Below are 26,832 nucleotides of genomic sequence, written 5' to 3'. Positions count from 1 at the left end.
ATGTCTTCTGTTCTCGATGCTTCTGATATCAGCTCTCTGAGGAAATTCAGTTTTCTTACACTCACAGATGATGATTCAAATAAAGACTCCATAAAACAAACACCAGGTAACTAACGCTGATGGAACCATGATAGAAACTCTGGTGAAAGAAACACATTTATCCCGTGAAAACCTTTTCAAGTCTATTTATTCTCGATTTAACGGAATGTTCAATAGTAAAAGATCTCTGTATTGTAAATAAAATAGAAACTAAAAATCTTTTGTTCTTATTAACAAATATTGTCACATAGACATACCTGTTCGGAAAGTGAAAGGAAGATTAAGCCATATTAACAAAAATCGATTCTTCAGTAATATATACATGTAAATATATATCTGTATTTACATGTTGTATTGTTTGTGGAATGCTCACTTATCTTGATATGCATTTTAATTGAAAACAGTTTTGGCATCTTTGTAGACAGTATTTCATATATAAACGTGCATTTAATGTATATAAATTCATTTATTTTCTTGCGGCTGCCTTAAACATTATAGAAGGTGATAATCCAAATTATAAAGCTCATAACACGATTTATACAATATAACTAAAAAACTGAAAAATCCCCAATTTTAAAGGGGGCATAGACACAGATTTGAAGTTAATATTTTCTCATATTTTCTGTATAATATCATGACTTTTATTTGATAATAATAATAAAATAAATTTATGAAACGCTAAATATTAATAAAATTACTCTAAAGCGCTGTACAATTAAACACAAATAAACATAATTTAAGAACTAGAATAGATTAGTTACATGCAATTTAACATATGTGTATTAGAAATTATAACATTAAAATTCTAAAGTTACATACATACAATTATGGTATTTAAAAAACTGTGAATATTAGAAAATCTGTTGAGATTTGTTGCTAAAATGTGTGCTCCAAGTATTTAAGACGCTATTCTTTAAAAATGTGTCTTTAAATGTCTTTTAAGAATGTCCAGGGACTAGGCCTGTTTTATGTCATTAGGAAGGTCGTTCCACAAAAAACGCATTAAGGATAAAGTTTACTTAGTTTGCCATAGCATTTCAAACGGAAATATAATAAAAAAACTTATTTTATCTGGAAAATTATTGAAACTACGAATTTCGGGACGCGTTTGATTGACACATTCTTGCACTTTCACAAAGTAAACTTTATCCTTAATACTTAAGAAAAGTATAATTTGTGTTGTGCATTAATGAGAAATACCAAAACTACAATCCAGAAAATTCAGAGTAGAAATGTGAGAAAGCAAAACCCACTCACCAGTATGGTCAGTCCGTGCTCAGTGATGTGTACAGATTTTAACAAATTGAACACACCCAGTGAAACGTAAACTGTTTTGCAAACAGAGCACGGGCTCTGTTATTGTTAATGTTTCTTCGATTGAGTTCAATTTGTTAAACACTCAGGATTTGAATATTGCCGACAGCTATTAAATAGTGTTTGATTTTTTATGTTGGAAATCCCTATCCCCTCCCCACCCCATCCCCCCGAAAATGTTCAAAATATTTTAGCAAGCTCCATATGCTTATAGAAATGCTTGTTAGTCCCCTACCGGTGAAACCGGAGGGGACTATAGGTTTCCTCTGAGTCCGTCTGTCGGTCTGTCTGTCCCTCTGTTTGTCTGTCAGTCTGTCCCACTTGGTTTTCCGCACTTTTTTCCTAAACGCTTGCAGATATTCAGCTGATTTTTGGTATGTGAATGTATCTTGATGAGAAACAGATCAAGTTTGCATTTCGTTCCGCTTCATTGATTTTTGACGGAATTACGACCTTTTCAATTTTTAAGGGTTTTCCGCCATTTTTGTCTAAACGCTTGGAGATATTGAGCTGATTTTTGGTATGTGACTTTACCTTGATTACTTCTAGATCAAGTTCGCATTTCGTTCCGCTTTAATGATTTTTGACGGAATTATGGCATTTTCAATTTTTAACGGGTACCAGATTACACTTTGCCGGTAGGGACTAGTATTGCTAATGCAATACTCTCAGAATGCTTGTTAAACTGGTAAGAGCAATTCAACCGTGTCCGTATCAGTCTATAATACATAACACTTCGCTTTTCAAGATTAGTAAGCAAACGTTATATAGAGATACACATTGGTTAGAATTAGTCAACTGTCTTCCTTTCTGACATGACCTTCTATATGATGTTGAAATATAATTTTATTTCAAAACGAGGGGGGAGTGTTCTATAGTCAGTCATGTAAAGACAAAAAAAAAACATACACAAAAGAAGTGAATATATCCAACAGCTGTTCAAGTTTTGTTCAAATCCTGCCCACATAACTGAAGTTTAGATAACAACGTTGACACAGGAATAAATTGTAAAATATTTAAATATCTCCTTTTTAAAAACTGAAGGGCTACACTACATATTGATTTTTTTTGGTTATTATGGCCCATAGTGTAAAGGAGGGGACACAATGGTAAATATTTAAAGGCCTTTTCAAGAACAGCAGAGAAGCATAAAGTTACACAAAATTAAAATTCTATATTTTTAAAAGTTTATGTCCGTTGGACTAATGTATGGCCACAATACGTATTGATTTATCAAAAAATCCCTTTCTCCTTTTCCTTTTAAAGAACAACTCTTTTGAGTTTTTTGATGGTCAGGCGAATCACAATGTCGCGTAGATTGAATTTTCGCTTTGCCAGATGTGTGTATATATTGATTTTTCCCACAATCCATGGGGCTGAAAATGATTAAATCGTTTAAAATCTTACGAGCAGCTGATCAAAGATGACTCAAGTAAGTGTATTTAGCGAAATGGTTTCCTGTTAAATATTGTTGAATTGAAATTACGCCCTTCAGCTAATTTAAATTTCATGCTCCTTTGGATCAGGATCCAGAGTTAGAAAAAGTTCATACTATGTTGAGTAACACATATATTGTTAAGGAGGTTGGATCCTGTCATCAAAAGTAATGAGAATTTTTTATCACGTATATTTTTAGGATCTACACACATAGCTTAATTAAAAATCGAAACAAAAAATGGGGGTCAATGCACTTCTTTTGGCGCTACAGAGCATTTAGTTTGACCTTTTTGCACTGTAAATACGTCTTACACATAAATCAATTTTTAAAGTTTTTCCTCCAATATTTTTATTCAAATAAATTATGGGAACACAAACACAATCTTATTTCATCTTGAATAGACACATTAAAATTTGTGACAACAAAAATTTATAAATTACTTCGCATGTTCAATTATTTGACCTTTTTGCACTCAAAAAAAATCTTTTTTCTGGCATTAAATATTTAACAAGCAATAAAATCATTTGAAAGTAATGACATTTTACTGAATTTAAGAAGAATGGTTAAAAGTGTCTTATATACTCGGAAAAGAAAATTAAAAATGGGGGTCTGTGATGTTAATTTTTAGATTTTACTAAAATAGTGCTAATTTTAAGCTTAAATTAGGGCTATTTCTTTCTGGATTTTCACAATATATTTGCTATATTTATCAAATATGATGATAGAATTCATGATAGTTTATTTATTCAATAATTTAGGACCAGCATAAAATAGTTCATGGCACAGAATAATTCTGTGTGCAGACTGAATGTAAAAATAGGAATCCAAACTTAACATACTTTAAATACTTTGAAAGAGAAAAAAATGATCATTTTCTTCTAAAAAAAACTTCCGCCACAAAATATAGTTCCTCACTTAATGCTTTTGGTATGGAATTTAATCATGGAGTTTTAAGTGAATATAGTTTAATTGGTATTGTAGAATCCAAATTTATTGTAAGAACTAAAACATTATGCAGAATTTTTGAAATATAGGTTAAGACAAAAATATGCTCAAAAGCTCAGGAGCGAACCTCGTTAAGGAGTTGTTTTATGTCAGCTTAAAACAGCAGTCACAGTTAATATGTTTTATTTGTCTTCATTCTTAAATGTGAATGATATTCGGTACCTTTCTTCTTCACCTACTTTTTCTGGTATTTAATTTGCAAGTCTGCTGGAAAATATCAATGCATACATGCAACAAATATCAAAAATTTATTTTCTAATCTTGAATACTTTATTCAACTGTCAAGCGTCCTCATATCTTTCCCGACCAACCTTCTATAATTTAACACTGTGTCTCTTGTGAACATAGTGAAAACATTTGTTAGTGGTGTATTTTTTTTTAACAAGAATGAAATATGAAGAGAAATCTCTGGAAAGCCAGGGATGTACTGTGGGCTCTTGAAAGTAGAACACAGAAAACGTCTTATTAGAGACTACACTCAAATCCTGTTTGTTCACAGACTGTAGATAAACTTAAAAAAATTACCTTGACCTTGTCTTTCCACTTATCAAGAATTAGGTTGTTCAAAATACCATGACCAGGTTTGCACAATTTTTACCAATATTGCCTTTTTTTGCTTTCTTGGGCCATAAAATTGTTGACAACAGTCGATTGAGGGTATGAAAGCTTTTCAACCCGAGGAAGCTCTTAACATTGCTCACTAAAAATCCTCATTCCGGGATAGTTTAATGCAGTTAAAGTGACCTCCCCGTGAGTGTAAGATAGAATCAATGAATATCTACAATTTATTAAACAATTTGTAATAAATTCAAAGTATTTTTAATATTTATTATTCAAATATAAAAGAATTAAATATTTTCCTTTCGTGTTTTTTTTTTCTAATTGTAATGAGCAGCGGATTTCTCTTCACTAATATTTCAATGTCTTAAAACATATTTTATGGAGAAATATTGCAGATACATGTACCCTAGCTACCCTACGTTGAGAAAAAATAGATAAACTTAGTATATACACAAGTGTTGATATCTAAAATCGTGGACAACGTCATTGGAATTCGTGGACAAAGCTGAAATTTCAAGAAAATGCTTATATTATTTACTATGTTTGAGTATATCTAAAGAAATTAAGTAAGTACTAGTATAGAAATAAGGATTTTATTATGTTTGAATGTGCATTGGGCATGGTACTATGGCGCACGATAAAAAAAATCAGGGTTTCATCAGGGATTTTTATGCAAGCATTTTGAAATAAAAGTATTAACTAATACATGTAAGGTTGGAGTAAGTATTATCATTTTTCAAAGTCACTATCTGTTATGTCGTCACTCCGAAAATTTCAATGTATTTCCTTAACTTTCGGTAGTCTCCGGATGAATTAAATGAGAAAGTGGTAATTACAATGCACTAAAAATGGATATGTTTGATGACGTACGGCTGTACTTTTAGTAATGACGATTTTTCAGACCTTAAATAATAACAGTGAATTTAAAAAAAATATCAGTAGATGTTTAGTTTTCTTGTGCAATCGGCGTTTTTTAAGCGGAAATTTTTCTCAAGAGTCGTCCCAGGATAGCTAAATATACAGACGATCAGCTACTGGCAATAACAAAAAAGGCTATCACTGCTGAACGTCGAAAAAAAAGATTCCCTATTTAGTTGAAAGTAGTGAGGGTACTGTCCATAACTTACTAAGGTCTCATATGTGTGCACTACAAGTGCCCTCGCCTATTTATGGAGAAATAAAGGGGGAACTCGAGTGTATCAGTGCATCAGAGGAATTCCCGTTTTTAAGTGGTGCTTATCTTTTTTTTAAGACAAGATGAAACGGCACGTTTTTTTTAGACACTTTGACGTTATTATCCATGCAACGTAAGGCAATACCACACATAGAATAAAAAACTCATATTTTCTGTATGTTTATATAATTGAAACTTAGTATGTTTATTGATGATTGATTGATTGATTGTATGTTGTTTTACGTCCCATTCGAGAATTTTTCACTCATATAGAGACGTCACCATATACCGGTGAAGGCTTCAAATTTTGACCTTTACTCGGCACTCAGGGCCATTGAGCAGTGAGGGATCTTTATCGCGTCAACGCCTGTCGTACGCGTGATACGGGGCCTCGGTTTTCCGGAGGACCAGCAACTTTCACTTCAAACTGCTGAGCGCATGGCGAAGGAACAGGTGCTACCCATTTTTTATCGACTTAGGTCAGTCGCGGCCGAGATTTGATTTCATGACCTCCCGATCACGAAGCGAGCGCTCTACCTACTGAGCTACCGTGAACGGTCATGTTTATTAATGAAATATATACTAGAGAAAAATAAAGATTTCAGAACACAGTGTCAATTATTTTTAACTTTAGTCAACTTGTCCATAATTTTACCGGAAAACTTTCGTACATTTTAACATGATTTAATTCGTTAGTTACATACAGTACCTTAAATGAGCGTTTAGATTATTAATGACTTTCAAACTGGATTCATTGATTCATAAAATCATCAAAAGTTGTTGAAAATTGAAGTTCAGAAAGATCACACAAACATCCCGACAGTCATTTTCATCCCGAGCGAACGGCGTGACGCAATTTATTTTTACATTTCCTCTCTAACGTCTTCAGTCTGTCTATAAATTACTAATGAATACTTAACAATTTTATACGGTTTATATTGATTAAAAGCTAAGTATTAACAAAACGGAAATTGGTTGAACACTGCATTTGGAAACCCAAAACTACAAGTTCTAACGCTTTATATATTACCTAGAGGATTAAATACATATATACTAATTATCCAACTTAACGTTACTTTTAATAAGAAAAAGGAATCATGCAAAACCTCAAATATCTAAAAACGGTTTTTCTTATGCTTAATATTATTTTGTGTTGCAATGGAAATTTAAAAGACAGTTATTCCACGTTACAGTTTGGATACAGGTTATTTCAGAGACTGATAGAATCTTACATGAACTATAGTATATTAGACTGTGTTGAGGAATGTTTAAGAACCACGAGATGCAAATCAGTGAATTATTACAGAGGAGCGAACTTCTGTGAAAATAACTTTGAGAGTAACAAAACTGAACCAGCAATGTACAGACAAGATTCGGGCTGGATGTACACTGACATAGAAAACTGGGATAAGGTAAATAGCTAGTTATATAATCTATCTACGTATCTAGAGAGAGCGAGAAGGGAGAGGAGAAATTAATTTCCATATTGAAATTACACTATACGATAGATTCATAAGAAGACGGCGAACAGCAATCAAGCTTAAAGTCCATTGCTTACTTTTTTTCCATGCCGTTGAATTTATCTAATATATATTTTTGTTTGTTTGTTGTTTCAAGCCCCTCTCTCGATTTTCTTTTTTCACTCATATGGAGATGCCACCACTTGCCGGTGGAGAGCTGCAAATTTTGACCTATGCTCGGCACTTAGGACTCTTGAACAGTGAGGACTCTTTTTTTTCGTGCCAGCACCTACTGCGACACGGGACCTCGGTTTATACGGTCTCATCCAAAGGACCGGTCTCCACATCCCACAGTGGGATTCGAACCAGCGACGTAAGGATCAACCCCTTCCTCTGCGACTTCTAAGATATATAATTGTGCTCATGACAATAGCTTTAGAAAATGTCATAAAACGCCATAAAGTTCTGCTGAGCGACGATGAATGTCAGTGAAGAACCCCCCTTTTTACATGGGCGCAATCACTTGTTTTGTTTTGTCTCTTTTTTAATTTCAAAATTGTTAGTCGAAAATTCCTACATCATCAAAATATCATCCTTTTTTTCTTTCGTAAATAACTTTCAGGTTCTTACTGAGTCTTGCTCAGAATTAATTTGTGGAAAGAATGAAAAATGCATCCACAAACACTTTGGGGAACCCCGGTGCGTTTTGTCAGGTGAGATCAGAAAATATCGTTGTTTCTTTCAATTTGTAAAGTAAAACAAAGAAAAGGTCATAGATAAATTTACTTTGGATTTTTTTTTTTGGCTATTGTTTAATCTTTCTGTTGGCTTTGAAAATTCTAGCAGTTCTTGACATTTTTTTGTTAGACTGTGGGATCCCCATACACCAGGAGAATACCACCTGGGATTTACAGGAAGGGAACGGGATAGGAATCTATAAACTTATGCATATAAAATGCTTGGATTCTTTCGAACAGCGAGGATCCGGAGCGATTGTGTGTCGTAAGGATGGGACCTGGAAAATGGACTTGGTTTGCCAAGGTTTGAAAATTTTATATATATATCGTTATTACTGACTCTTGTTTTGATCATTAAGATTAAAACTAAGTTCACAGCTTTGAATTTACGTGGAAAGATAGATTTGGTAATTTTCAAGTCTGCAGCTGTTTGTCGTATCATTAAAATGCATTGTCAATCTTGCACGTAGTATCTCGTGTAGGGAGTGATGAAAATGTTGGAACATATTCCCCCTTCCCCACAAACAATTTAAGCAAAAGTTTCCCTTTGGGGGAAAATTGTTAATATTTATACCCCCGCTCCGAAGGAGAGGGGGTATATTGTTTTCCCCTTGTGTGTCTGTGTGTGTCTGTCTGTCTGTCCGTAAAAAAATTTTCGTCACAGTTTTCTCAGCAACTATACATCGCAGAGGCTTTAAATTTTAGCATACACTTTGTTGAAGCCTGCCATATGGTGGGATTCATTCTTGTACGAATTTGATGCCAATTTCGTGTTTATCCGTGCGTCCGTCCGTACCATACATGACAAATTCTGCTCGCAGTTTTCTCAGCAACTACTCATTGCAGAGGCTTAAAAATTTAGTACACTCTTTGTTTAGGGGTGCCATATGGTGGAATTCATTTTCATACGAATCCGATGTCAACTTCCTGTTAATCTGTGTCTTAACAAATTTTGGTCGCAGTTTTCTCAGCAACTACTCATTGCAGAGGCTTGAAAATTTAGACCACTCTTCGTTTAGGCGTTCCGTAAGGTGGGACTAATTTTTGTACGAATCCGATGTCAACGTCTTGTTAATTCGTGTGTCTGTCCGTACCATACATAACAAATTTTGGTCGCAGCTTTCTCAGCAATTACTCGTTGCAGATGTTTGAAATTTTAGCACACTGTTTGTTTAGGCATGCCATATGGTGTGATTTATTTTTGTTTGAATCTGATGTCAATCTGATGACAACTTCCTGTTTATCCCTGTGTCTGTCCGTAACTGAACTTGTGTACATTCACATCAGAGTGTATATTCACATCAAAGCGGGGTTATTACTAGTGAGCATTGACTTACAGACTTCTTGTTTTGTCTGACTTACTCCTCCCCAACTTTCAGAATGTGTCTGTTAATCAGCTGTGGATCTTCAAAATACATGTGAAAGAGGTCTTTTAATTTATTTGTATACTGAAATCTTCCCATATGAATGCACTCTCCTTTTAATCAAAAACAGTCCTTTCTTGTAATTTTTTGGTATTTCCAAGTTTTCGGACAGACCATGATTATTTTTTTATAAATAATAATGCTTAGCACAATACGGTACTAGTCATGTCGTACATCACTTAGGAATAACAATGAAAATGATTCGTCGCCTATGCATGCAGAAGGTGTGAGATTCGCATCAACTTTTAAAGATTCAATCAACAGCATACTGTAAACGTGTATATCTAGTGCACTTAAAATTTAGCTCAATCGTCCTCCGGGACGGATACGCGCAATCATGAATTATCGAACTGGTGTCTTAGCAACGACATTCATAAATTTTAATTAAAGGTTAGTATATACACAACATAGCGGACAGGAAGCTTTGGTTGGTTGATTGTATGTCGGACAGGAATCAGCGAAATAAAACGCACAATGTTATTACTGCTAAGATAGGTACATTTACATTATATTAAGGAGGTTGGATCCTGCCATCAAAAGTAATGTGAATTTTTAATCACGTATATTTTTAGAATTTATACACATAGCTTAATTAAAAATCAAAACAAAAAATGGGGGTCAATGCGCTTCTTTTGGCACTACAGAGCATTTAGTTTGACCTTTTTGCACTGTAAATACGTCTTTCAAATAAATCAATTTTTAAAGTTTTTCCTTCAATATTTTTTATTCAAATAAATTATGGGAACAAACACAGTCTTACTTCATCTTGAATAGACACATTAAAATTTGTGACAAGTATAAAATTTTCAAATTACACCGCATATTCATTATTTGACCTTTTTGCACTCAAAAAATTCATTTTTCTGGCATTAAAAATTTAACAAGCAAAAATATCATTTGAGAGTAATGACATTTTACTGACTTTAAGAGGAATGGTTAAAAGTATCTTATATATTTAGAAAATAAAATAAAAAGTGGGGGTCTGTGATGTTAATTTTTAGATATTACTAAAATAGTGCTAATTTTAAGCTTAAAATAGGGATATTTTTTTCTTGATTTTCACAATATATTTGCTATATTTATCAAATATGATGGTAGAATTCATGAAAGTTTTTTTAACATATAATAAGGACCAGTATAAAACAGTTCACTGCACAAAATAACTCTGTGTGCAGACTGCATGTAAAAATAGGAATCCAAACTTAGCATATTTTAAATACTTCGAATGAGAAAAAAATGATTATTTTCTTCTAAAAAACCTTCCGCCACAAAATATAGTTCCTCACTTAATGCTTTTGGTATGGAATTAAATCATGGAGTTTTAGCTGAATATAGTTTAATTGGCATTATAGAATTCAAAATTATTGTAAGAATTATAACTTTATGCAGAATTTTTGAAATATAGGTTAAGATATAAATCTGCTCAAAAGCTCAGGAGCGAACCTCGTTAAGCCATTTAAAATACATTCTTGCGAAAGAAAGGATTTAATTCTTTTCTGTTTATTTTTTTTCATCAATTAATGTACATGTTCGTAGGCGGAAATATAACTTAAATTTGCGTGCTTTTATCTATGCAAAGTAAATGTACATGATGAAATTCTTAGAGTTTTCCTTTTGCTTCTGCGATTCTTGGTTTCTGAGGTTTAATCTGTGAAATGCACTTTTTATTGTAAACAATCTGTTTTTTTCTCAAAATCATATCAAAGATTGGGCTGGGTTTAAAGATGCGTTGAGTTAATCTATATATTTTAGTAATTTGCATTTTGAAAATTTTAAATACATTTTCGACGAAAATCAAATAATAGTAATGATACCAAGAAACTGTAATTGGATTATTATTTGATAACATTTGATTGAAGAATATCGAATATTTTTGAGATCATCGAAAGAGGGGAGAGAGAGAGAGGTAACAGTTATATGACGTTGAATGTTGATATTTCAGGTGACTTTCATTGATAAGTTGAATATTTTCGGCCGAAAATGAATATTAAATATGTTACTTATAACTGTAATTTTCTTCATAAAAGTATTTATGAAGGGAAGTGGAGAGAAGATAGAACTTTCCAGTAAAGTACGGTAAAAGCAGCGTCAGTTGATATCAGTTTTCAATGTCATAAACTATTTTACTCCTGACATAAAGACCGGAAAGTGGGACATAGAATTGCAGTTAAAAGAATGTCACTTTGTACTGATAAATACCGCATTTTAAGCTTTAAATATAACTGATTTCCAGTTCACACTTTGCAACTGTTTTGCGTTTTCACAATTCTTACGCTGTAAATGTATGCACGATTCTGTGAAATGATTAAATCAATCAATACATAAAATCAATAAATAAAACATTAGGGCCAGTCACTCCATACATAAAATATGATTATTAAATTTCAACATTATTTAAAAAAAAAATGAAGAAAAAAATGCGTAGTGTCATGCACGAGGGAAGCAGCATTTAATAGCAATTCTCCGTAAAATTAAAAGAAAATAAATAGATGAAAGAAAAAGGACTTAATATTTCATAATGTCTGTCCGATAAGGATTTTTAAAAATGGTTTTCGGAAAAGATATTTCAACTCTACATTACAACACGCCCCAAGCAAAAAGGGATATTAGTTGTATACACAACAAAAGCAAACTAACACTTTGAAATATTTTATTTTTGGAAGCGACGAAGATACAGTTTAATTTGACCCAATCTGCTTTGTGAAATCAAAGCTTAGACTTTAGAAAAAGTTATCTTTATGTTTCTAATTTGTCCTAAGAATCTGAAGAAATGATCGACGTTTTCCTAATCCGGCCGTTGCGTTTTAAAAAACATGGACAAGTTTACCTCAAATTTGCAATAAGCAAACGATCTTATCATCATGTAATTTATATATTAATAACCATATTACATGAAAGAAATGTCCTCTTTTATCTCAATAGTGACTAGCTCAAAGAGCTACTTGAAACCAAAAAATAAAGAATTTACGAATGACATATTCCACATAGAAGCACCTGTCAGAAATCTCGATTCCCGGTAACATTTTACACCCATTTAATTCAATACTAATGGCATTTTCGCCGTAAAATCTTTGTTGAATGCAAAGAATAGTTCAATGGTAATTGACTGATAATTTTAATGCCAGTGTTAAAAAGTTAATTACCCCTAATTCCAAGACTTTAAATAATGGGTGTAGAAGATATTTTTCATTGAAATCGTGCTTTAAAGCATCATCACATTTTAAAATATTCTTGGATATGAATAAATGTTCCTTAAATCTTTTCTTAAACATATATTTTTAATAAAATACAATGTTTTAGTTGTAAACCCCTTTGAAATCAGTGAAAAATTAAGCATTTTTGTAGCTTTTTGTCTGTAGACATATGTCCCCCCGTGAAACACAAAAATCTTTGGTATGAATTTGTGAAATGACAGCCCATATTACCTGTAAAAAGGAATTTTTGTTTCACGGGAGGGGGGAAGATGTTTTACAACTTTTACCAAAATTATACAGTTATCTCTCTTTGTTTTCCCAAAGAAGTAATGTTTAATGAAAATTCATCTAAATCTCTATATAGGTATAAAAAAAAATCAATCAAATGTGTTAACTTTTAAAAATTGACTTGGAGGTAGGCGGGAGAACAATACTATTGTTCGCAGTTCTTGGACCAGTACGTTTTTTAACTACTCAACTAAGTCATTTCTTATGCATTGCATGGAAATAGGCGAACCAAAATAGTAATATAAGTTGCACTTCTTATGAGATTCCCCTAACAAAAAAATACTCTAGTTAACTATAGTTAAATAAAGTGAAAACTTTGACATTATGAAAGCTATAGTTAACTATAGTGATAACTTTGACACTTTGATTTACTGTAGTGATCACTATGAAAACTTTGGTTTACCATAGTGATCACTATGAAAACTTTGGTTTACCATAGTGATCACTATGAAAACTTTGGTTTAGCATAGCGATCTCTATGAAAACTTTGATTTACTATAGTGATCACTATGACACTACAGTCAAAACTATGAAAACGTTGAAATACTATAGTGAACACTAAGAAAACTTTTTTGAAGATTATATCAAAATACTCGGTCATCTGGCATTTATATCTATGGAATTCAAACCATGGTAGTTTATTCAACTTTTCTGCGCATGCGTACATGTACCTTGAAGAGGAAGAAGTAAAGCAATATTTTCGTGTCGGGGCAAACTAAAATTATTTTTACTTCTATTTTTCTACATAAAAGTAGATTTTTTAGGTTCTGAAACCTGTAATTTTCTTAAACCTATTACTTATAAGAATTGAATAAAATTTAAAGGTGTATTTCAAAAATTCTACTTTTGTCAATTTTCCTGTTTTTCGGTCATGGTGTCTCTTTAAAGTATTAAACCGGTAATAAAATTCGTATTTAAGAATAAATTAAAAAAAAAGAAGAAGAAAGCATGCAATATAGTTTTTAGCTCACCTGAGCTGAAAGCCTCAAGTGAGCTTTTCTGATCACATTTTGTCCGTAGTCCGTCTGTCTGTAAACTTTTCACATTTTCGACTTCTTCTCCAGAACCACTGGACTATTTTCAACCAAACTTGCCACAAAGCATCCTTGAGTGAAGGGGGTTAAAATTTGTTCAAATGAAGGGCCACGCCCTCTTCCAAGGGGAAATAATTAAGAATTAGTGAAAAATTAATAGCATCTTTCAAAAATCTTCTTCTCAAGAACCACAGGGCAAGGAAAGATGAAACTAATGTGGAAACATCCTAAGGTAGTGTAGATTCAAGTTTGAACAAACCATGACCCCCGGGGGTAGGGCGGGGCCACAATGGAGGATCAAAGTTTTACACAGAAATATATAGTAAAAATCTTTAAAAATCTTCTTCTCAAGAACAGCAAAGCCATGATGAGTCATATTTATATGGTAGCATCTTCAGGTAGTGTAGATTTAAGTTTGTTCAAATTATGGACCAGTACGTTTTTTAACTACTCAACTAAGTCATTTCTTATGCATAACATGGAAATAGGCGAACCAAAATAGTAATATAAGTACTTTGTAAAATTATAAAATACTTTGAATATTTTTTTTATTTCAAACACTTTAACAATATTCAATTCCAATAACAATCTGTCATATTGATTTCAATGCACTTCCCATGAGATTCCCCTAACAAAAAATACTACAGTTAACTATAGTTTACTATAGTTAACTTAAGTGAAAACTTTGACACTATGAAAGCTATTGTTAAATATAGATATAGCTTTGACATTTTGATTTACTGTAGTGATAACTATGAAAACTTTGGTTTACCATAGTGATCACTATGACACTACAGTGAAAACTATGAAAACGGTGAGATACTACAGTGAACACTAAGAAAACTTTGGTTTACTATGATGAAAACTTTAATTTACTATATTGATAACTTTGGTACTATAGTGATAACTTTGACACTATAGTGATAACTTTGAAAACTGTGTTTTACTATAGTGATAACAATGACACTATACTGATCATTTTGAAATCTTTTACTTAAATGATCACCATGACACTATAGTGATCACTTTGAAAACTTTGATTTCCTATAGTTAATTATAGTTAACCACAGTAGTAGTATTTTTGTTAGGGTTTTTCAAGGTACCTGTAAATAAAATTTGCCTTAATGTTAATGTAAAACACAAAGTTCGAGAAAAAAAATTAAAATCAATTATCCAGGCACAGGTTAGTGATTTTGTTTTCCATAACCATCATATTAAATATTGGTCTGACATAAAAGTACTTACTGTCCAATCAATACATCGTTGATCCAACAATTCAATATTTTTAAATCGTTAGTAAACAAAATCAATGCCATCTTCAATACAAGGTTTGTTGGTTATATCAAAGGACCATTGAAATCTTTTTTAAACAAACATTTTAAGTACACTTGCCACAAACATGCATCCCAGATTCATATACATTTTAAAACTTGGTTTCATTATAAATTGAGATAATATCAAATTCTTAAAATATCAAGAAAATGAGTTTCTATGATGTTCAAAATTCTCACTAACTGGCCATTTTCTTATAAATTACATATTTTCACTTGATAGAACATTTTGGGGAGTTTGAGAAAAATATTTTTGTGGCTAAACTTAGTCAATTATTTATAATTATTTATTTGCAAATAGAGGTACATAGATCTTCAATATTGAAAAAAAAAATGTTTTCAGCATGTGACAAAAAATACCTTTTACCATATTAATTATATTAAAGTTATATAGTGAGTCAATATCATGTGTTTCTTCTAAAATAATTGTATCATAAAGCTAAAGATTTATGAGAAATATGAATAAAGCGAAGTTTTGAGATGTCAACTGCACGGTAAAAGCAAGAAAAGACTGTAAAATGTAAGTACCGGAAAAAGAACAGTTGTGTCTATGGCGTGGTTGTTACTGACAATGTCAACAATGTCAAGGTCATGTATCTTTTATTTTTAACGTGAAGCTTGTAAACAACATTGAATTGGAGCAATCATAACTGAGGAATAAGATCTGATGATCTTTTTGAAGATTATATCAAAATACTCGGTCATCAGACATTTATATCTATGGAATTGACACCTTGGTAGTTTCTTCAACTTTTCTGCGCATGCGTACATGTACCTTAAAGAGGAAGAAGTGAAGCAATATTTTCGTGTTGGGGCAAACTAAAATTATTTTTACTTCTATTTTTCTCCATAAAAGTAGATTTTTTAGGTTCTGAAACCTGTAATTTTCTGAAACCTATTACTTCAAAAATTGAATAAAATTTGCATGTGTCTTGCAAAAATCCTACTTTTGTCAATTTTCCTGTTTTTCAGTCACAGTGTCTCTTTAAAGCATAAAACCGGTAATAAAACTCGTATTTAAGAATAAATAAAAAAAAAAAAAAGAAAGCATGCAATATAGTTTTAGCTCCCCTGAGCTGAAAGCTCAAATGAGCTTTTCTGATCACATTTTGTCCGTAGTCCGTCTGTCTGTAAACTTTTCACATTTTCGACTTCTCCAGAACCACTGGGCTAATTTCAACCAAACTTCCCACAAAGCATCCTTGGGTGAAGGGGGTTCCAGTTTGTTCAAATGAAGAGCCACGCCCTCTTCCAAGAGGAGATAATTAAGAATTAGTGAAAAATTAATAGCATCTTTCAAAAATCTTCTTCTCAAGAACCACAGGGCCAGGAAAGATGAAACTCGTGTGGAAACATTCTCAGGTAGTTTAGATTCAAGTTTGTTCAAATCATGACCCCTGGGGGTAGGGCTTGGCCACAATGGAGGATCAAAGTTTTACATAGAAATATATAGGAAAAATCTTTTAAAATCTTCTTCTCAAGAACAGCAAAGCCATGATGAGTCATATTTATATGGAAGCATCTTCAGGTAGTGTAGATTCAAGTGTGTTGAAATCATGACCCCCAGAGGTAGGGCGGGGCCATAATGGAGGATCAACGTTTTACATAGAAATATATAAAAGAATTCTTTAAAAATCTTCCTATCAAGAAGAGCAAAGCCAAGATGAGTCATATTTATACAGAAGCATCCTCAGGTAGTGTAGATTCAAGTTTGTTCAAATCATGACCTCCCGGGGGAGTAGGGCGGGGCCACAATGGAGGATCAAAGTTTTACATAGAAATATATAGGAAAAATCTTTAAAAATCTTCCTATCAAGAACAGCAAAGAACTGATGAGTCATATTTATATGGAAGCATCCTCAGGTAGTGTACATTCAAATTTGTTCAAATCATGACCCCCAGGGGCAGGGTGGGGCGACAATAAAGAATCAAAGTTTTACATAGAAATATATAGGAAAAGTCTTAAAAGAATTTTTCTCAAGAACAGCAAAGCCATGATGAGTCATATTTATATGGAAGCATCCTCAGGTAGTGTAAATTCAAGTTTGTTCAGATCATGACCCCCCAGGGGTAGGGAGGGGCCACAATGGAGGGTCAAAGTTTTACATAGAAATATATAGGAAAAATCTTTAAAAATCGTCTACTCAGAAACAGCAAAGCCCTGACTGGTCATATTAATATGGAGGCATCCTCAGGTAGTGTAAATTTAAGGGAGCCGACTGAGGTTTTATTGTGTGAAAACTACTATAGAGAAACTCTTTAATTTTATACCATATGTACCTTAGAATGACTTTAGTATACATGCCAAGTTTAGTGAAAATCTACCGTTTAGTTATTTTGTAGGGACCATCTCAAAATACAGGTACATTTACTATAGGATTATATAGGAAAATACCATTTTTTCACACTTTGGAGCAAATTATACAAATACTACTATAGACATTTTGTTCAAATTATATTATTTGAGGGGTAATACTATATTGTACATTTTTATTGAAGAAACACAAAATTCATCTCAAAATGTCAAAATTCGTGATATTTTCCTGTTTTTATGGACTACAACAAAACAGGACAGATACCACAGATTTATATAAAAAATAATAAAGATGATTCTGAGATTCCCAATTTCCTATGTTTAAAATTTCAAGAGCATCTATTTTATACTTTTTTATTTTATGACAGAATTAATGACCCCGCTTAAAGAACTTCGGTTATTCATAACGTCAAAAACACACTATTACGACGTCTATCTACCCATCATTTGAAAAATCGATTAAAAAATCAGTTATTTGAAAACGTTATTAGATTTTTTAACCTGAGATTTCCTAAATTTGTTAATTTTTATAAATTATGTAAAAATAGTTGCTTTAAAAGAGTAAATACGCTTTATTTTACTATGCTGCGCAAAGTATTGCGCAATGAAAACCCCAGTCGGTCCCCTTAAGTTTGTTCAAATCATGACCCCCAGGGGTAGGACGGGGCCACAATGGAGGATCAAAGTTTTACTTAGAAATATATAAGAAAAATCTTTAAAATTTTCTCATGAACAGCAAGGCTCTGATTGGTCATATTAATGTGGAAGCATCCTCTGTAGTGCGATTGTATTTTATTCAAATCATGACGCCGGGGGTACGGTGGGGCAACAATGGAGGATCAAAGTCTTAAATAGAAATATTTAGGAAAATATCATGTTTATTCATTTTGACATGGAAGCATCCTGAGGTAGTGTAGGTTTAATTTTGTTCAAATGATGACCTCCGTGTCTAGGGGGGGGGGGGGGGGGTACAATGAGGGATCAAAAGTTTTACATAAGAACATAAAGAAAAAAATTCTTCTCAAGAACAGAGAAGATATGTTTAGTCATATTGATCATGTTGATATGGAAGCATCCTCAGGTAGTTTAGATTCAAGTTTGTTCAAATGGTGACCCCTGTGATAGGGAGGAGCCACAATGGGGAATCAAATTTTTCAAGAAATATATAGGAATTTTTTTTTTTAAATCTTCTGAAGGACAATAAAGCCATTTGTTATATCAACATGGAAGCATCATCTGGTAGTTTGAAATTCAACCCCCTTCTCTCTCTATCTCCCCCCCCCCCCGAATGTAATTTTTTCAATACTAAACTGATTTGTCCTTTCGCCTAGCCAATGTGCTCAAGTGAGCGATGTGGCCCATGGGCCTCTTGTTCATTTTTGTTCTCAATACAACTTAAAATCTTGAATTTCTCTCAAAAAGCACAAGAAACCTCACAGTCTTTAAATTCGACCAGTTAACAGCTATCTTTCAATATGTGTGGATTAACTTTATCAGCAGATTAATGAAGGGCTAAATATTCAGAATTAAACAAAGATGAACATTTTTTCTACTTATGACCTTCCACATCTTAAAAATAATGTAGGATTGACTTTAGGTGCGGTCACAGAATTCATTCGATTTTCCATCAGATTTTTCCATTTAATTTGTTTTCGACTAAAATCGTACTGTGTGATCGTCCAAGTTGAAAGATTTTGCTTCCGAGTCCTCTCGCACCTCAGTTATGCATCCCCACAGCCAAGACAATGATTTTAAAACAAGGAACAGAACCATTATTATTTTCACGATAGGGTACAATATCTTTACATCAATACATGTATTTCTAATATAAGAAACCTGTTGGCTGAACTGCTTTAAGATTCATAAATAGTTCCCCCTTGGCAACGTAAAAGATTCTCTGGTTTTCAAAAAAGAAAATGCTCATTGGAGGCCGCCGAAGAACCCCCCTCCCCCCAAAAATGTTCATATTTACCGCTGAAATATTGCCGACTCGGCTTTGGAAAATAACAACCAATCATCTGTGAAACTTTCATATTTTTCAAGAGGTATTTTTTTACTGTTTTAGTTCTGGCTAAAGACTGTAAGGACCACCATGGAAATGGTCACAATACCTCCGGTGTGTATGAGATTTATCCCTATGGCACCATTACCAGTCCTGTCAGAGTTCACTGTGATATGGACACAATGGATGGTGGATGGACGGTATCTATCTTAGGCGATTCTAAGTTTTTTCTCAGTTTAGCGTCCACCCATTTTTCAAAAACCTACCTACCTATTCGCAAAAAACACACAAGCCAAAAAATAAAACAAAGACTTTATAGTCGTAAAAATGACGTAATTCAAAAGATTTGATTTTATAAATCTATTTTCCTCGTCGAAAGATCTATTCTTCAGCAAAACCGAGGTATTAAATGCTTAAAATATTCTTAATTTGACATAGTATAGACAAATATTGATAGAAATTGATAGAATTCAAAGATTGTGACCACAATAACCGATTTCAGGACTCCTGATATTGTTTGGGTTTTTTTCTGATATGGAGTATCAAAAACCAAGACGCACGCGGACGCTAAACATTGAAAAAAACTTGGAATGGCCTTATTTAAAAAGCTTCAGACTTGGCGTATGACGTGAACCTGTAGTTCTATTATGCAAGGGAATGAAAGGGAACAGAAAGCATACACACTGAGTATTACACTTATCTCAGAAATGTTCGCCACAATATTAATTGAAATATATTAATCTTTGGAAGGTTATACAGAAACGAGAGGATGGATCCCAGAGCTTCGAAAAGAATTGGGAAGAATATAAGAACGGATTTGGGACACCGAAAAAGAATGACTGGATCGGTAAATATAAAATTTATCGTATTTAACGAGTGATCTTTTAGGGGCATATGAAATTAAAGGAAACATAGATCTTCTTTTAAACTTTTGTGATGTACGATCGGTTATATTCAAATATAGTGTGTTGTTGCACTCTTAAAAATAGACTGAAACAAAGGAGAAGATGAAAAATCCAGTAAGAGAAATAAAATTCACTTCAGAATATGACCATGCTCAAATATTTTACCATAATGATAACATTTCACCGCAATGTCTTTAAGTTAAACAATTATTAAGTATTATTTATAAATTACATAACTTCAGGATAAGATGTAATTTATTCTTAAGTTTAAATTATATTTTTAAAAAAATCACTGCTGTATACGTCAATTGATATCGAGTAAATCTGAATACAGGAAATGACGTCATTCATCAGTTAACAAAGGGAAAGAACTCGAAACTATATGTTTCCATCACACTAGCGAATGGTAGCAGACTATATGAGTTGTATGCTGGCTTCTCCATTTCCAATGAAGCGGAGAAGTATCGACTCTTTCTGGCTCCAACTGCCACAGGAACCTTGGGTACGTGACAAGTAGAACGAGGTATGAAAGAGAGAGATGGAGACAGACGAGCGAAAGTAAAAAAGGGACAAATGTGTACATGTATAATATCACATTGCTGTTTTGATATCGGCCCTGGTATCATCCCGAGCGGTTGATATCGGTCCAAGCTCAGAGGGCATCGAGGGCTTTCTTTGACCTTTGAGAGGTAAGTCTGTGCTATTTGGCAAGTGCACTACTTGACCTAAGACATGTTGAAAAATAGCGTTACACTTTCCCTGACAATGACCTTTGGCTTATCTTCAAGAATACATCAAACCGTTAATTTATATGTCATGAATTCTTAAAAGTAGGTTTTAGATAACTAACATTTACAAACATGTTTATAACCTAATGCTATTATATTTCAAAGTATCTATACTTATAAATTATTAAATTTTGCAAATAAACTCCGAAACAGGTGTACCAGAGTTCTTACTAGCTCCTCTATGAATACACTAGATACATGCAGATGTCCGTAAACTATATTCAGATTTCACTCGCAAAGTAAGTATCATACATTAAATTAAAAGTCTACTTTTATTTTCTATAAACAGCCATAAAATAGCAAAAACATGAGTATGGAGGCGGTTCCGGTTGGCGGATCTAAATTACTGGCAATTTTTAATGAAACTGAAAACAGGCAATCGTTTATTTGTTTCATAAAATGTCATCACTGAATTATTCAATCAAAACTTGATTTTAATGATATAAAAGAAATGAGTTGCGATAACCGATTAAAAAGGAAAATGTGCAAATTATTTTCGTCATTCACCGATGTTAATATTGACGGAAACTTCTAGAACATCATATAGCATCGAGCCCAATGTTAAGAAATTATAAGGCGATTATAGCTGCATGAACATAAAAAAGGTTTTGTGTGAATGGTCATTGAAATTATGGTAAATCATTCATAACACTATAAGTTGTTAATATATTTATATATCGAAAGACTTAGTAGGTTTTCCTAATAAATTTATCGGTAAAATTTGTATATTCGAATTTCTCACTGAGACCATAGTGACTACGATTCCGAAGTACATTTTGTACTTCGTAATAAATTTGCTTACATAAAAAGAGAAAATTAATAGATAAGGTATTGTTCAAATACAATTTAAGCTGTTAAAATTTTGTGCTTTAATCAATACATTTCATTTTTTTTCTTCTGAATACGGTTTTTGTATCAAATACTCGTCCCATTCATATGGCGTTAAAGGCTAATGTTTAAAAAAATCAATTTATCATTCAAATGTGCATATCCGCTGATTTTATCCTTGACGGAAATCAAGTAAGTACGATATCCATAACATAGTATTACAGATTTCACAATATAAACGTCAATTAATGAAATTGTTATTTTTCAAGTTTTTTACAAAGGGGGGGGGGGCGTACATCTGCTTCTGCTCCATAGCTAAATACAGGATTTTGAACGAAGTATTTCTTCCTACTATAAGCCTGTAGGCTGTCAGTAGAAGCTACAATATATATTATTGGAATTTTTCTGTCGGTAGTGGTATAAATTCAATTTCATGCGCTTGAGCGGGATATCATCTCGTATTAATTACATGTATATTAACCAGAAAAACTGAAACTGAATTGCACTCAATAAGCAATAATTATTATCGCGATTACCTCACAGTTATCTAACTTTTGCAGGGAAGTCGAGGAAACTCTAAATCTCGCGAGATTTCCGGGGTATGAATTATTTACGCTAGTGATAATTGAATGATCCCAACAATGAGTTTGCCGAAGGTACAATGTCTTGCAAAGGGTTGAACTTCAAATAGTAGGTTGTCTAATTTGGAGTGTTTAGGTTTTTTTTCCAGCTTCCAAAAGTAACGATTGTCAGAAAGAAATGGTTGAATTTAATTAGAAGAGTTGGCTTAGTGAAAAAGTATGAATAAAATATAACATATGAGGACTAGATTCTCTTAAAATTTATAAACGTGGTTCAGCGAATGTTCCGCAAGATATTTCTTTAACATCTGTCTTTTAAAAAACATATATTGCTCCATCTTGCGTTGTATGCAACAGCACATTGCCCCCAGCTAACAGACATTTTCTACCTTCACCGAGAAAGAGTTCCATTAATTTAAGTAATCGCGATATGAAATATTAGAACACAGTTTGGCCTTTTCAATCTATCGACCTAAAACTTCAGTCTTTCTTGACTTAACGGAAAAAGACATGTTTCGATTGTTCTATTAGTTGTCTTCAGGTCAAGATGTCCAAAAATTTATTTTTACAATAGTTCCAAAACTATGTGAGGTATAAAGTTAAAATTTTTACAGTTTATAAATATATCATTGATTAACAGATAGAAAGTATCACTTGAAAACAAATTTCAAAAAAAAAAATTGTTGAGAGAAAAAAATTCAAAGAATTTGCATATTTAAAAAAAAATGCACCTGCTTAATTCTGAAATTTTAGTGACAACCATCATTGCAGAAATAGTATATGTTTATCAATGAAGGGCAAGTTGGACGTGAATGGTCTCTGAAAGGCTGTTATTGAAAGCATGACATGTATAAAGGCAAGACCCATATAAAATCCGCCATTTGCAATGTACTTCCGGTTTAAAATCTTAACATTTGGACAAAATAAACAGGAAAAACAACTTTCCAGAGGCTATCGAAGTCCAACTTGCCCTTCATTGATAAACAAATATTGTTTCTGCAATGATGGCTTTCACTAAAAGTACAGAATTAATTAGGCGTAGTTTTTAAAAATATATGCATTTTTTAAAAGAATTTTTCTCGATAATTAATTTTTTCTAAGTATTTGTTATCAAGAGATACTTTCTATCTGTTAATCAATGATATATTTATAAACTGTAAAAGTTTTATCTTTATAAACCACATACTTTTGGAACTATTGTGAAAATAAATTTTTGGACATGTTGAACATTTGATCGTGAATCTCGAGGATAGGTAAATTAAAAAATATTTCTTTTTAATTAATTTTCTGTACTTGACGGAAAGGTCGATATTGATCTCGACATCACGAAAAAGCCCGAATGATTTCCGATTATTCTGTTACACGAATATCTCGAATACCATGGATATGTCGAAGTGATCTGCAAGTCCCAACCAGACATACTTTAAGTATTTTACCCTCCATATCTCGAAACCTCGGATATCTCGAAGTTTCTTCTCGGTCCCAAGAAGTTCGAGATTTGACTGTATTTCTTTTCATATCTTTTACAATAGTACATACAATGTATAACAAGAGGCCCATGGTCCACATTGCTCACCTGAACACATTTGCTAGGGAAAAAAGGCAAAGCAAAAATCAATTCAGTATTGAAAAGTTTACGGGGGGGGGGGGCTTGAATTTTAAACTACCTGTTGATGCTTCCATATCAATATAACAAATGGCTTTGCTGTTTCGAGCAGAAGATTTTTTACTATATATATTCATTTGTAAAAATTTGATCCCACCCACCCCCTGGGGGCCCAAATTTGATTCTACCCTTCTAGAGGAAGCCTCCATATCAAAATGACTAGTCATGGCTTTTCTGTTCTTCAGAAAAAAAAATATCCTATATATTCCTATGTAAAACTTTGATCCCCCATTGTGGCCACAACCTTCCACCAGGGATCATGATTTGAACAAATTTGAATCTACACTACTTGAGAATGCTTCCATATAAATATGACCAATCATAGCTTTCCTGTTCTTGAGTAAAAGATTTTTGAAGATTTTTTTTCCTATAAACTCCTACATGTAAGTAAAATTTTGATCGCCCATTGTGGCCCCACCCTAACGCGGGGGTCATGACTTGAACAAACTTGAATCTACACCACCTGAGGATGTTTCCGTATAAATATGACCAATCATGGCTTTGCTGTTCTTAAGAAGAAGATTTTTAAAGAAATTTTTCCCATATATGTCTGTGTAAAACTTTGATCCCCCATTGTGGCCCCACCCTAACCCCGGGGGTCATGATTTGAATAAACCTGAATCAACACTACCTGAGGATGCTTCCATATTAATATGACCAATAATGGCTCTCCTGCTCTTGAGAAGAAGAGTTTTTAGAATTTTCCTATGTATTCCTATGTAAAAATTTAATTGCCCATTGCGGCCCCACCCTAACTCCGAGGGTCATGATTTGAACAAACCTGAATCTATATTACTTGAGGATGTTTCCACATATGTTTCATCTTTCCTGGCCAAGTGGGTCTTGAGAAGAAGATTTTCTAATGATGCCATTATTTTTCCACTAATTCGTATTCATCTCTCTTTGAAAAAGGCGTGGCCCTTCATTTGACCAAACTTGAATCCCCTTCACCCAAGGATACTTTCAGGCAAGTTTGGTTGAAATTGGTCCAGTAGTTCTTGAGAAGACGTCGAAAATGTGAAAAGTTTACAGACAGATAGACGGACGCCGGACAAAATGTGATCAGAGAAGCTCACTTGAGCCCTCGGCTCAGGTGAGCTAAAAACCCAAGTCTGAAACAGGTTTTAATATTTCATCCATTTTTTGCATGTTCTATCCCTTTTAGTGACTTCGTTCATATTTTCTATTACTTTTACTTTTATTACGCCTCGAGAAAATGAAAAAAAAAAAGATACGTACATACAATTAATCATGGTATGTAATGTTTTATTCTACTGTACCTCTGTACAGTGAGAGAATGGCTTTAGAACTCAAAATGATGACAAAGATTTATACCAGATTTACAATTCCTATCAAAATGATCAAAGATCTGTATTATGTAGCTGTGTTCTTTTTTTAGCTCAAGTGAGCTGAAAGCTCAAGTGAGCTTTCTTTGTCTGTAGTCCGTCTGTCTTTCCGTCCTTCTGTAAATTTTTCACATTTTCGACTTCTCCAGAACCACAAGGCCAATTTCAACCGAACTTGCCACAAAGCATCCTTGGGTAAAGGGGATTCAAATTTTTGTTGTTTTTTGTTTTTTTCAAATGAAGGACCACGCCCTCGTTCAAGGAGAGATAATTCAGAAATAGTAAAAATTTGGTTGCATATTTTAAAAATCTTCTTCTCAATAACTACTTACCAAAAAAAGTTGAAACTTATAGGAAATCTTAGATACATGGTGTAGATTCAAGTTTGTTCAAATCATGACCCCTGGGGTTAGGGTCTGGCCATAATTGGGGATCAAAGTTTTACATAGGAATGTATAGGAAAAAACTTTAAAAATCTTCCCAAGAACAGTTAAGCCTTGTTTTGTCATATTGATATTTAAGCATCCTCAGGTAGTATGGATTCAAATTTGTTAAAATCATGACCCTTGGGGATTAGGGTGGGACCACAAGGGGGGATCAATGTTTTACATAGGAATATGTATGAAAAATCTTTAAAAATTTTCTCAAGAACAGCAAAGTCATGTTTAGTCATATTGATATAGAAGCATTCTCAGGTATTGTAGATTCAAGTTTGTTCAAATTGAGACCCCCGGGAGTAGGCTGGGGCCACAATGGGGGATCAAAGTTTTATATAGGAATATAAAAGGGAAAATATCTTTTTGCTCAAGACCAGCGTAGCCATGTTTAGTAATTTTGATATGGAAGCATCCTCAGGTATTGCAGATTAACGTTTGTTCAAATGATGACCCCTGGGGGTAGGGAGGGGCCACAATGGGATATCAAATTTTTACAAAGGAATATATAAGAACAAATATTTAAAAATCTTCTGCTCAAGAACAGCAAAGCCATTTCTTATATTGTTATGGAAGCATCCTCAGGTTTAAATTTCAAGTCCCCACCCTCATGTAAACTTTTCAATACTGAATTGATTTGTGCTTTTTCCTAGTCATTGTGCTCAGGTGAGGGATGTGGCCAATGGACCTATTGTTTTCTTAAATGTTATAGGTGATAGGATGTTGAACACTGGTAAGTCCGGGGCGGATTTATCAGGGATGTACTTCTCTACCCCAGACAGAGACAACGACAGATGGAGTGGAGGTAATTGTGCTGCTAAGTGGAAAGGAGGCTGGTGGTATAACGCCTGTCACGACGCTTTCCTCAATGGTCCCTGGTATCCAGAGAACTGGCATGATCCTTGGAGGCCTACAGTTACATCCAGTACATCTGTCAGGGGAACAGTGATGATGGTCAAACGTCATTAG

The 26,832-nt window shown here is 33.3% G+C and overlaps 1 protein-coding gene across 1 annotated transcript; it reads left to right on the top strand.

The window, feature by feature from the left end:
• LOC133180112 (fibroleukin-like) lies at window positions 1–26,832 on the top strand. Its single transcript, XM_061314688.1, has 5 exons — window positions 1–106; window positions 19,379–19,515; window positions 20,066–20,162; window positions 20,555–20,722; window positions 26,576–26,832. Exons 1-5 carry the CDS (start codon window positions 1–3, stop codon window positions 26,830–26,832), a joined length of 765 nt encoding a protein of 254 aa, XP_061170672.1.

Source organism: Saccostrea echinata, unplaced genomic scaffold (genome assembly GCF_033153115.1).
Source record: "Saccostrea echinata isolate AGI-Se365-2 ecotype Australia unplaced genomic scaffold, CSIRO_AGI_Sech_v1 ptg000006l, whole genome shotgun sequence".
Classification (NCBI taxonomy): domain Eukaryota; kingdom Metazoa; phylum Mollusca; class Bivalvia; order Ostreida; family Ostreidae; genus Saccostrea; species Saccostrea echinata.
The sequence above is the reverse complement of the archived record's forward strand: the minus strand, read 5'-3'. Positions and strand labels throughout refer to the sequence as shown.